This window comes from Dendropsophus ebraccatus, chromosome 6 (genome assembly GCF_027789765.1).
Source record: "Dendropsophus ebraccatus isolate aDenEbr1 chromosome 6, aDenEbr1.pat, whole genome shotgun sequence".
In the NCBI taxonomy this organism is placed as follows: domain Eukaryota; kingdom Metazoa; phylum Chordata; class Amphibia; order Anura; family Hylidae; genus Dendropsophus; species Dendropsophus ebraccatus.
In genome coordinates, this window is record NC_091459.1 from 141,794,766 (window position 1) to 141,807,227 (window position 12,462).

General features: G+C 42.3%; 1 protein-coding gene across 2 annotated transcripts in view; it reads right to left on the minus strand.

The window, feature by feature from the left end:
- DDX1 (DEAD-box helicase 1) overlaps positions 1–12,462 on the minus strand; it is a 38,077-nt gene that overhangs the window by 23,904 nt on the left and 1,711 nt on the right. Inside the window, exons 1-4 of one of the 2 annotated variants that reach the window (XM_069973148.1) lie at positions 4,012–4,108; positions 2,900–2,951; positions 372–435; positions 186–215 (exon numbers count right to left, since the gene is read on the minus strand). In XM_069973148.1, the coding sequence (XP_069829249.1) occupies positions 186–215; positions 372–435; positions 2,900–2,951; positions 4,012–4,027 (162 nt within the window). In that variant the 5' untranslated portion in view covers positions 4,028–4,108. Of the gene's footprint in view, positions 1–185; positions 216–371; positions 436–2,899; positions 2,952–4,011; positions 4,109–12,462 lie in introns of those variants that run through there. The other variant, XM_069973149.1, reaches the window with a different exon arrangement.

A 12,462-nucleotide genomic window follows, 5' to 3' on the forward strand; every position in this document is an offset into this window, starting at 1 on the left:
AAGCATTTGGCACATCTCCCTGTTCTTCTCCTGATCTGTGTCCCTGTGGTAGGTCAACCAGTTTTTTTCTTTGCAATGCCATGAAAGTTTTAATTAATCTCTCTATATTCTAGATGTAAACTAACGCAAACCCTTTGGTATCCATGTTTACACGACATTATATATTATATAAGTGGTAGACTCACCCCGGTTTTCCCACTTCCGGTCTCTGCAGCCTGAAAATAAAAACAGTCACGAGGGTTAATGAGAGGACAGACCTTACGTGATATATAGGACGGAGATCAGTCATTTTACACTACTTCCTACATATATTATAGTATTATAATTATAAGGCTCCACCTGGGTCAGGTATAGGACACTAGTGCACTCACCATGAGCACGTCACCTCCGCCCAGGATCAGGGGTATGGACTCTGCCTGGATGTCAGTGGGGAGACTAAAACAGAGAGAAAGTATATGTCAAATGAGCAAACAAAAACTATTCACACCCTGAAAGAGGTTGTCTAGGGAAAATTTACTTATCCTCTATCCACAGAACAGGGAACAAGTAGGAGATCGCAGGGGGTTCTGTACCCCGCCCCTGGCTCCTTTGCTTTGAATACAGCTGCGGGTCCGGCACATGACCCCTACTCTATATATTCCTACAGTAGGAGCCGCCAGAAAGAGCCGAGTAATGGTGGTTTTACACGGAGCGATAATTCGCCCAATCGCACGATTAACGATTTTGAATGAACAATTTTTTTTTTATAATAATCGGCGTTTAGACGGAACGATACATTGTACGGAATATTCTATTTGCGATCGTTTTTGCGAGCGCTTAAGCCCATCTCACACATAGGGGAAATCGTTGAAAGACTGTTTACACTGAACGATCTGCGAATTTTTTGCGAACGATCAACGACAATTTGAGAACTTGTTGAAAGATCAAAATGAACGATTTTTCGCTCGTCGATTGATCGATCGCTGCGTTTACACGTACGATTATCGTTCCAATTCGACTGTTATTGTGCAAATTCGAACGATACATCGTTCCATGTAAAACCACCATAAGGGTCCTATTCCACGGGCTGAGGAGGGCCCGATCAACAATGTAAACGAGCGGCGATCTGCTAGATCGCAGCTCGTTTACTGTGCCTATTCCACGGCCCGATGAGCGTTGAGCAAGGGCTGCAGGGACATCGTTACCGATGTCCTTGCAGCATCATACATTTCCTGTCCAGGCTTCTTCTCCATGCTGTCTTCATCCCCGGGTCCCGCGCGCTCTATCTTCAGAATGGCCGGTCAGCTGACAGGCCACACTCAGCCAAACACAGGCCGCGGCTGAGCGCTCCGTCAGCTGACCGGCCATTCTGAAGATAGAGCGCGAGGGACCCGGGGATGAAGACAGCATGGAGAAGAAGCCTGGACAGGAAATGTATGATGCTGCTGCTGCTTGTCAAATCGTCGGTGGCCCGCGCATCGCTAGCGGTGCGCGGCGGGGAACGATGATTTTAGGTCTGGCCCTAAATGAACGATCAGCCGATGACACGATCATCGGCTGATCGTTCTCTCTATTTCACCGAACGATAATCGGCTGAATCGGGCCAAATGGGGCCGATCCGGCCGATTATGGTTACTGTGGAATAGGGCCCTAAGCCAAAAGAGTGTTGTACCCTGCTCTCTCAGACACCTCTAAAGGAATGAATAGAGCAGCAAGTCCCGTACTGTACTCGCGACTCTATTCATAACAAAGAAGCCGGGGGCCGATACGGAGGTACGAAGGTCGGATACGACAACCTCTTACTTTTGCCCTATCCTGTGACAAGTTAGTTAGTTTCCCCGGACAACTATCAACAGGGTAAAAGATTTGTCTAACCCTTTAATTTCTCTTTAATATTTAAAACAGAACATGTCTAAATGTGAGCCTCAACTTTTAACTTTTTCTTACAATAAGAAAATTTATGCCACAATTTTATTTTCTTTCAAATCAACTGGTGCCAGAAATTTGTAATTTACTTCTATAAAAAAAAAAATCTTATGTTTTCCAGTACTTATCATCTGCTGCATGTCCTGCAGGAAGTAGTGTATTCTCTCCAGTGTGACACAGTGCTCTCTGCTGCCACCTCAGTCCATGTCAGGAACTGTCCGCAGCAGGAGAGATTTTCTATGGGGATTTGCTGCTGCTCTGCACAGTTCCTGACATGGACAGAGGTGGCAGCAGAGAGCACTGTGTCCGACTGAAAAGCATACACCACTTCCTGCAGGACATACAGCATCTGATAAGTACTGGAAGACTGGAGATTTATTTAAAAGAAGAAAATTACAAATCTCTGGCATTTTCTAGCATCAGTTGATTTGAAAGAAAATTTTCTTTGGGGAATTACCCCTTTAAAGCCCCTTGTCTGTATACTATCTGCAATTATAGATAGTGGGGGAGGCATTCTAATCTATGGGACAATAGATATAACCATGGATTTCATAGTCCATGCATTTGCTTAGTGGCTAAATTGCAAAGGACAGGTGATTATAACTCAGCATTGCAGTCTGGGCTCCTATACTTTTTATTATGTGTATGGTTGGCGACCGGCCGGCCCGAAGAGGACATACCCAGTGCAAAAACAATAGGCTTGTGTGCAGGAGACAGGAGAAATCCTAGTTATGTTACCAATAATCAAAGAGAGAACCCTGCATCGTATACGTATACTGACACACATGTATCATACATAGGGGGGGATTTATCAAAAAAAATTTGAAAAGTGAGACTGGCTCAGTTGCCTCTAGCAACCAATCAGATTCCACCTCTCATTCCTCACAGACTCTTCTGAAAATGAGAGGTGGAATCTGATTGGTTGCTAGGGGCAACTGAGCCCGTTTCACTTTACACCAGGTGTGATAAATCTCCCGCCATAGTGCCTACTCACAGCCAGTCCATCTCCTCCACGGCCTGAGCGATCTCCGGCATGACGCCCATTTCTGCAATATAAAAATACAACGGGTGTTATAAACGTGATGTCAATAGGACAGGGTGATGATGGATGTCAGGAGGGTCACTATTCATCAGCCGCCCACTCACTGCAGCACTGACACCCTCCATAACCATCATAGAAATCTCATTCATAATAGATTTAGAAAAAATATCAAGGTTTACAATATGGCGGTAATATATTTACTAGTATAAACAATGCCCGGTTTAAGGGGGACAGAAGAACAGAGGTAATCTCTTTGTAATACAGCGCCACACCTGTCCTGAGGTCGTGTAAGGTATTACAACAAGATCTATAGATACAGGATTTTTGCAATAGCTGCTGGATGGTCAAAGGTTTAAGGGGATACTCCAGCTAAAATTCTAAAATCAACTGGTTTCAGAATGGTTATATAGATTTGTCGATCACTTCTTTTTAACAATTTCCAATCTTCCAGTACTGATCAGCTGCTGTAGGTCCTGAAGGAAGTGGTATATTCTTTCCAGTCTGACACAGTGCTCTCTGCTGCCACCTCTGTCCTTGTCAGGAACTGTCCAGCAGCAAATCCCCATAAAAAAAAACTCTCCTGCTCTGGACAGTTCCTGACATGGACAGAGGTGGCAGCAGAGAGCACTGTGTCAGATTGGAGAGAATACATCACTTCCTGCAGGACATACAGCAGCTGATAAGTACTGGAATGGTCTCCAATCAGAAGCTCTACAGCTGTTGCAAAACTACAAACGCTTGCTGGGGGTTGTAGTTTTGCAGCAGCTGGATACCACTATAATATATATATATATATATATATATATATATATATATATATATATATATAGTGAATATATCCTATAGGGAGCCTATATAACATCTGGTGGGAAATTGGAACTTTTTATGGAAATCATGTGACAAGACATGCTGATACTTGTAGTGCTTTACGGCTGAACGTGCTTTACTGCAGCAGTGTGAATGCACACAGAACACTGGCATAGCCCTATGTGTAAGCAGCACCAGCACACAGCACACACAAGTCCATGGCTGTCTCCTCTTTTCTATAACCATATGGATCTCACCTGAAAACGCCGCCATGTCTACCGGTTGCCAGCGCAGAAAGCACACAGAAGGAACTTGTCACAGCGCCGGAAACATCCAGTCACTCACACGAATGGTGAATTTTCTTAGTCTTTCGGGTGGCCATTTTGCCGACGTCGTAAACGGTCAAGGATGCGGGATTAAGCTTCAGAAACATGGCGGCGCATGTATTTTGCATGTGCTCTATGTTCGACCTCTAGTGTTTGAAACCCGTATATGGTCACGATTAGCTGACACGCATGCGCTAAAGGTCGGAAAGACAACTTAGCAGCCATGTTTGTTTAGGGAATATGTCCAAAGAGCATACATTCTGTGTAATAAAATAAAAACTAAAGTTATTTGATTACTTAGAGTCAGTGTGTCAGTATGTATTTTATCTAATCAGGTTATGGCACTATGTACCTGCATTTTGCATTCAATAAATAAGGGCATAGAGAATTCCCAACCATCTGAGTATGCTGGGCAGTGTCATAGACATTCTCAATAGTTGTGTAGGACGTGGATCACCATAATAGTGTCAAAAACACAACATAAATTTTGTACACATGATGAAGTTCAATTTTTTCCTGCAATGTGTATGAGTTTAAAGGGGAACTATCAGCAGTAAGACGAATGTAGCCTACTGATATCCCCTTAAAGTGCACAGGGTGCCGAGGAGGAAGGTATGTCTCTTACCTTCCTCCTCGGCGCCGTTCCCATACTGTTAGTGTAATCCTCAGTCCTGAGCACCGTTAAGAGCACTGCCCCACCCCAGAGCGCTAATGGTCCTTTTACACAGAACGATTTATCGTTTGAATTTGCACGATAACGATCGAATTCGAACAATAATCGTACGTGTAAACGCAGCAAACTATCAAACGACGAGCGAGAAATCGTTCATTTTGATCTTTCAACTTGTTCTCAAATCATTATTGGTCGTTTGCAAAAACTCAGATCGTTCCGTGTAAACAGTCGTTCAACGATTTTTCCTATGTGCGAGATAGGCTTAAGCGACCACAAAACGATTTTTCCGTACGATATATCGTTCCGTCTAAACGGTGATCGTTATAAAAAAAAAATCGTTACTTCAAAATCGTTAATCGTGCGATTGGGCGAATTATCGCTCCGTGTAAAAGGACCATAAGTCAGACCGCTTCTTCTAATGAAAATCAATGGATCGGCGCTCTGGGGGTGGGGCAGTGCTCCTAATGGTGCCCTGGACAGAGGATTACACTAACAGCACTGAGGATGAAGGTAAGAGACATAGCTTCCTCCTCTGCGCCTCCTGCGCAATAGGGACATATCAGCAGGATTTGCCTTAGGGTATGTTCACACTGAACAAATACGGCGGAATTCCGTGGCAGATCTCTTCACCACAAAATCCCGCCGTGCTCAGTGTCCCAATGTGAGTGAATGAGGGAGGGCGCGCTCCTCCGCTGCCGCCGCTCTCCAGTGACCTGTCTCTTCTCTGAGTGGAGAGCGGCAGCAGCGGAGGAACGCGCCCTCTCCCATAGATGGGCTATGGTACACTGAGACAGACGGGATTCCGCCTGTTTTACTCAGTGTGAACATACCCTTACACACATGGAATTTTTTTGCGTGCAGAATTTTTCTCTATTCTCTGGCATTTTGGAGGCTTCGTGGCAGTTTTTCCAAGCTGTGGCGTTTCCCTCTCAAAATGTTCAATGGGAATGTTCTGGTGGTCTCAAAAACGCCATTTCTGTGTAGGTTATATTTTTTCCGGACGTTTTTTGAACCCTTTTGGTCCAGCGAGTCGTGATGGCGGCAGAAAAGGAAGTCTGGCCACCTTGGTATGAAATCAGCATTTTAATATTTTTTATCTGCATTTCTCCAGCCGGAGGCTTCCCACAAGAAAGAAAAAGGGCACCGTATGGTATACTGTTTGTAGGATATGGGGGAGATTTATCAGACATGGTGTAAAGTGAAACTGGCTCAGTCGCCCCTAGCAACCAATCAGATTCCACCTTTCATTCCTCACAGACTCTTTGGAAAATAAAAGGTGGAATCTGATTGGTTGCTAGGGGCAACAGAGCCAGTTTCACTTTACACCATGTGTGATAAATCTCCCCCAATGTGTGTTGTTTTTTCTGGTTTGGTGAGAGAAGAGCAAAATCTGCTTTGTTTTAGTCGCAAAATGTATGAAAACGTAGTGCTTGTTGTGGATTTTGACTTCACTAGTAAAGTTAATTAGGAAAATCTGCATTAAAATGGCACCAAGTCCTTTATACATGTACCCCGAGTGTTCACATTTATTTATCTACATACTTAGAGCTTAAAAGGGAAAGTTTACAATATTTTTTTCCTTTCAAATCAACTGGTGCCAGAAAGTGCCAGAGATTTGTAACTTACTTCTATTAAAAAATCTCCAGTCTTCCCGTACTTATCAGCTGCTGTATGTCCTGCAGGAAGGGGTGTATTCTTTCCAGTCTGACACAGTGCTCTCTGCTGCCACCTCTGTCTATGTCAGGAACTGTCCAGAGCAGCAGCAAATCCCCATAGAAAACCCTCTCCTGTTCTCCAGACTTGAAATCATACAACTTAATACAGGACATACAGCAGCTGATAAGTACTGGAAGACTGGAGATATTTTAATAGAAGTAATTTACAAATTTTTAAAACTTTCTGACACCAGTGTATTTGAAAGAATGTTAAAGTACCCCTTTAAGACTCTTATAGACTTTATAATAAGTCAGGATCTATCTCTAGAGTAAGAAAGGGGTTAGGCGGTAAAAATCCATCATGCAGTGATAAATAAACTGTGAATGTATGCATATGGGGAGGATGGGAGGAATATTTGTTGGTCAAACAATTCTCCCCCGCCGATGTACAGGGTTTGGCTGCCAGCACTGAATCATGCAGAGCAGGAAGGGATGGGGGAGGAAAGAGGCATGCATGCTGCAGCTCAGCCTGCCCTCTAAAATTCTTGAGCTTAGAAGTAAAACATGATTTTATAACTTCACCATTTGTGAATTTACCCATAGATGATATACTGATCAGGCAAATCATCTCAGATTTATTTATTTCTTACAGCAAGGGGGTCAAACTCGCGTCGACTTTGGCTGTGCGGGCATGATGGGAATTGTAGTTCTGCAACAGCTGGAGTGATATGAGTTAGATACCTATGATTTACAGTAATATGAATAATCCTCTGGCAAAAATATTTTAATATCAAATCAGCTGGTTTAAGAAAGTTATACAGGTTTGCAATTTACCTCTATAAAAAAAAAATCTCCAGTCTTCCAGTACTTATCAGCTGCTGTATGTCCTGCAGGAAGTGGGGTTTACGTTCCAGGAAGCTTTTTTTTTAAATTTTTTTAAGCTACTCCAATGTTTCCGGCAAACAAAAAAAGCACGATAAATAAAATAAAGGTATTAATCTGAAGCTGCGGCATGGGAGGAGTGGCCGGCGGGGAGAGAGCGCTTTTATTAGCTGATATTATTTTATTGCATTGATGATTATAGAGAGCTCGGGGCCCAGTTATGAGGAGCAGGCAGATCCCTTAAACAAGCAACAATGGAGTAAGTGCCGCCGTGATGGATGGTCGGTACTAAGAAGAGAATTTATCTTCCCCGAAATTCAGGAAATACGTTTCATGACGCCAAATAAATTATACAGGGGACATTTATCATGGTGTAACCTAAACTAGATTTCTGTACAAAATAGACCTTCCCATTGCAGTTTAATGTTCCTATACATTGGTTATAATTTAGGGGGGACGTTGGGGGTTTGTTTTATTACCCAGCAATGTGTTTGGTTTAACGTATATTCCATAAATACACAATCCATAGATAATTTTACTACGGCACAAAAGCATTTACAGATGTTGGCCACCTTTCAGACTATGGGAATCAGAGCATAAGTTTTTGACTTCGAGGCTATGTTCACACAGTCTAACAACAACGCACGTTCCACCACGAACGGCCGTTGTAAAAAGGGAATGTGTCATCTAAATTTTCTTTTACTGATTAGAGTCAGACACTAAAACTTGTTTTGCTAATTTACTTTTTGTACATTGTAATGGGGGCGGCCATCTTGCCTGAGCTGTTTTAACAGCATTTACTAATATGCTTTACAGCAAGACTCATGGACATAGACGGCAATATGAGGCTCCATGGTCTCTTCTTTTGCATATTCATGTTTCCCAGGGGGCAATGCACCTAGGACTTCACTGCATTGAGCGCTTTCACTAGCAGCCGGCAGTGTTGTCGTTTGGCTGGTCTCCCTGAGATCAGCAATCTGTTTCTTTTTTAGACGGCAATAGACAGACTTGAGATGTATGTGAGACATTACTGAGCGTGCCCTGTGACGAGGTCATTCTAAAGAGAGCTGCTATTGTCTCCTCTATCTACTGGTGTCACATGACGCTGCAATGCTGTACAGATCACTTTACAGCATCCTCCTCTCACCATAGATACAACAGGAAGTCTCAGCTTAGTTTTATCCCCAGTGGTGAGAAAGAAAACTGCAAGATCTCAGGATTATTTTATAATATAGAGAGAAAAATGGAAAAAAATGGGGGGAAAATGGATTGCATTAAGCAAATAGACAAGATAAGAAGACAAGAAAAAATCTGGAAAGACTGGTGGCGAGTGAGAGGGGAGAAGGGAAGAGAAGTTTAGGGAAAATTGGATGGTTTGGTAGTTATTTTGAGGGGTGTTCATTTTTTTTTCTACCGGTCATTCAAGGGATGGGAAGGGATGGGGATGGGATGGGGCTATTTATCCCTCTATAAGATTGTGGAAGACATTGTATTCATTACATATATGGAGATGTGTGATTTCCTCTTTTTGTGAACAGTAATGGATACGATTGTATGTGAGGTCGTCCCCTTCTTTTATATATGATGGAAACATTTTGAAAAAGAAATAAAGAATTTAAAAAAAAAAAAAAGTCTGGTGGCAAAAAAGCGTCATCTATATCTATATTAATAAATTAATTAATTAAGACAAGGGTTACCAAGGCTAGGCATCCATCCACAGACTGCAGTTTCGGGGTATTTGCCCCTCGTCAGTGTGGAGTAGGATTCTGGCTACCGGGGGGCAATAAAAAATAGACCAACAAAACACAACAATGTTTTGAGACTCGTAACTGAGGCTCCACGGACCCCTTCTTTGCATATTTTAATTTTGTAGGGGGCAATCAGTGGAGACTCGTAAATGAGTACTACATTGGAATTTTTCGCAGTTCTCCCTGAGTTTAGTGATTGTTGTGTTTTGTTATACTACTATCATATAACCATCAATATAAGGGGCGGGTGTATACTACTATCATATAACCATAAATATAAGGGGCGGGTGTATACTACTATCATATAACCATAAATATAAGGAGGGGGGCTGTATACTACTATCATATAACCAGCAATATAAGGGGGGGGGTGTATACTACTATCATATAACCATCAATATAAGGGGCGGGTGTATACTACTATCATATAACCATAAATATAAGGGGTGGGTGTATACTACTATCATATAACCAGCAATATAAGGAGGGGGGCTGTATACTACTATCATATAACCAGCAATATAAGGGGGGGGGGTGTATACTACTATCATATAAACAGCAATATAAGGGGCAGGTGTATACTACTATCATATAACCAGCAATAAAAGGGGCGGGTGTATACTACTACCATATAACCAGCAATATAACGGGCGGGTGTATACTACTATGATATAACCAGCAATATAAGGGGCAGGTGTATACTACTATCATATAACCAGCAATATAAAGGGCGGGTGTATACTACTATCATATAACCATCAAAATAAGGGTCGGGTGTATACTACTACCATATAACCAGCAATATAAGGGGCTGCTGTATACTACTATCATATAACCAGCAATATAAGGGGGGGGTGTATACTACTATTATATAACCAGCAATATAAGGGGCGGGTGTATACTACTACCATATGACCAGCAGTATAAGGGGCGGGTGTATACTACTATCAAATAGCCAGCAATACAAGGGGAGGTGTATACTACTATCATATAACCAGCAATATAAGGGGGGGGGTGTATAATACTATCATATAACCAGCAATATAAAGGGGGGGGTGTATACTTCTATCATATAACCGGCAATATAAGGGGCGGGTGTCTACTACTACCATATAACCAGCAATATAAGGTGTGGGGGAGGGGTATTACTATCATATCACCAGCAATATAAGGGGGTATATTACTACCATATAACCAGCAATTTTACGGGGGGGGGGGGGGGGGGTATACTACTAACATATAACCAGCAATATAAGGGGGGGTGTATACTACTATAATATAACCAGCAATTTTACGGGGGGGTGTATACTTCTATCATATAACCAGCAATATAAGGGGCGGGTGTATACTACTATCATATAACCAGCAATATATGGGGCGGGTGTATACTACCACCATATAACCAGCAATATAAGGGGCCGTTGTATACTACTATCATATAACCCACCATTTAAGGGGGGGTGTATACTACTATCATATAAACAGCAATATAAGGGGGGGGGGGGGCGTATACTACTATTATACACCCAGCAATACAAGGGGGGAGGGGTGTATACTACTTCCATACAACCAGCAATATAAGGGGGGGGTGGTATACTATTACCATATACCCAGCAATATAAGGAAGGGTGTATACTACTACCACCATATAACCAGCAATATAAGGGGGGTGAATACTACTATCATATAAGGGGGGGGTGTATACTACTATCATATAACCAGCAATATAAGGGGGAGGGATGGTGTATACTACTATCATATAACCAGTAATATAAGGGGGAGGGGTGGTGTATACTACTATCATATAACCAGCAATATAATGGGCAGGTGTATACTACTATCATATAACCAGCAATATAAAGGGCAGGTTTATAATACTACCATATAACCAACAATATAAGGGGGGGATGTATACTATTACCATATAACCAGCAATATAAGGGGGCGGGTGTATACTACTACCATATAACCAGCAATATAAGGAAGGGGGGGTGTATACTACTATAATATAACCAGCAATATAGGGGGGGAGTGTATACTACTATCATATACCCAGCAATATAAGGGGGAGGGGTGGTGTATACTACTATCATATAACCAGTAATATAAGGGGGAGGGGTGGTGTATACTACTATCATATAACCAGCAATATAATGGGCAGGTGTATACTACTATCATATAACCAGCAATATAAAGGGGGTATACTACTATCATATAACCAGCAATATAAAGGGCAGGTTTATAATACTACCATATAACCAACAATATAAGGGGGGGTGTATACTACTATCATATAACCAGCAATATAATGGGCAGGTGTATACTACTATCATATAACCAGCAATATAAAGGGCAGGTTTATAATACTACCATATAACCAACAATATAAGGGGGGGTGTATACTACTACCATATAACCAGCAATATAAGGAAGGGGGGGGGTGTATACTACTACCACATAACCAGCAATATAAGGGGGGGGGGGGTATCATACTATCATATAACCAGCAAGATAAGGAGGGGGAGGTGTATACTACTATCATATAACCAGCAATATAAGGGGGGGGGGGTGTATACTACTATCATATAACCAGCAATATAAGGGGGGGTATATACTACTACCATATAACCAGCAATATAAGGGGGGGGGGGGTATCATACTATCATATAACCAGCAAGATAAGGAGGGGTATATACTACTACCATATAACCAACAATATAAGGGGCGGGTGTATACTATTACCATATACCCAGCAATATAAGGCGGGGTGTATACTACTACCAAAAAACAGCAATATAAGGGGCGGGTGTTTACAACTATTATATACCCAGCAATATGAGGGGCGGGTGTATACTACAACCATATAAACAGCAATATAAGGGGGGAGGGGTGTATACTACTAACATGTAACCAGCAATATAAGGGGGGGGGGTGTATACTACTACCATGTACCCAGCAATATAAGGGGGGGGGGGTATACTACTACCATGTACCCAGCAATATAAGGGGGGGGGGGGTGTATACTACAATCATATAACCAGTAATATAAGGGGGGGTGTATACTACTATCATATAACCAGTAATATAAGGGGCGGGTGTATACTACAATCATATAACCAGTAATATAAGGGGGGGTGTACACTACTACCATATACCCAGCAATATACGGGGGGGGGGGTATACTACTAACACATAACCAGCAATATAAGGGGGGGGGGGGTATACCACTATAATATAACCAGCAATATAAGGGGGGGGGGGTATACTACTATCATATAACCAGTAATATAAGAGGGGGTGTACACTACTACCATATACCCAGCAATATACGGGGGGGGGGGGGGGGGTCTATACTACTATCATATAACCAGCAATATAAGGGGGGGGGGTCTATACTACTATCATATAACCAGCAATATAAGGG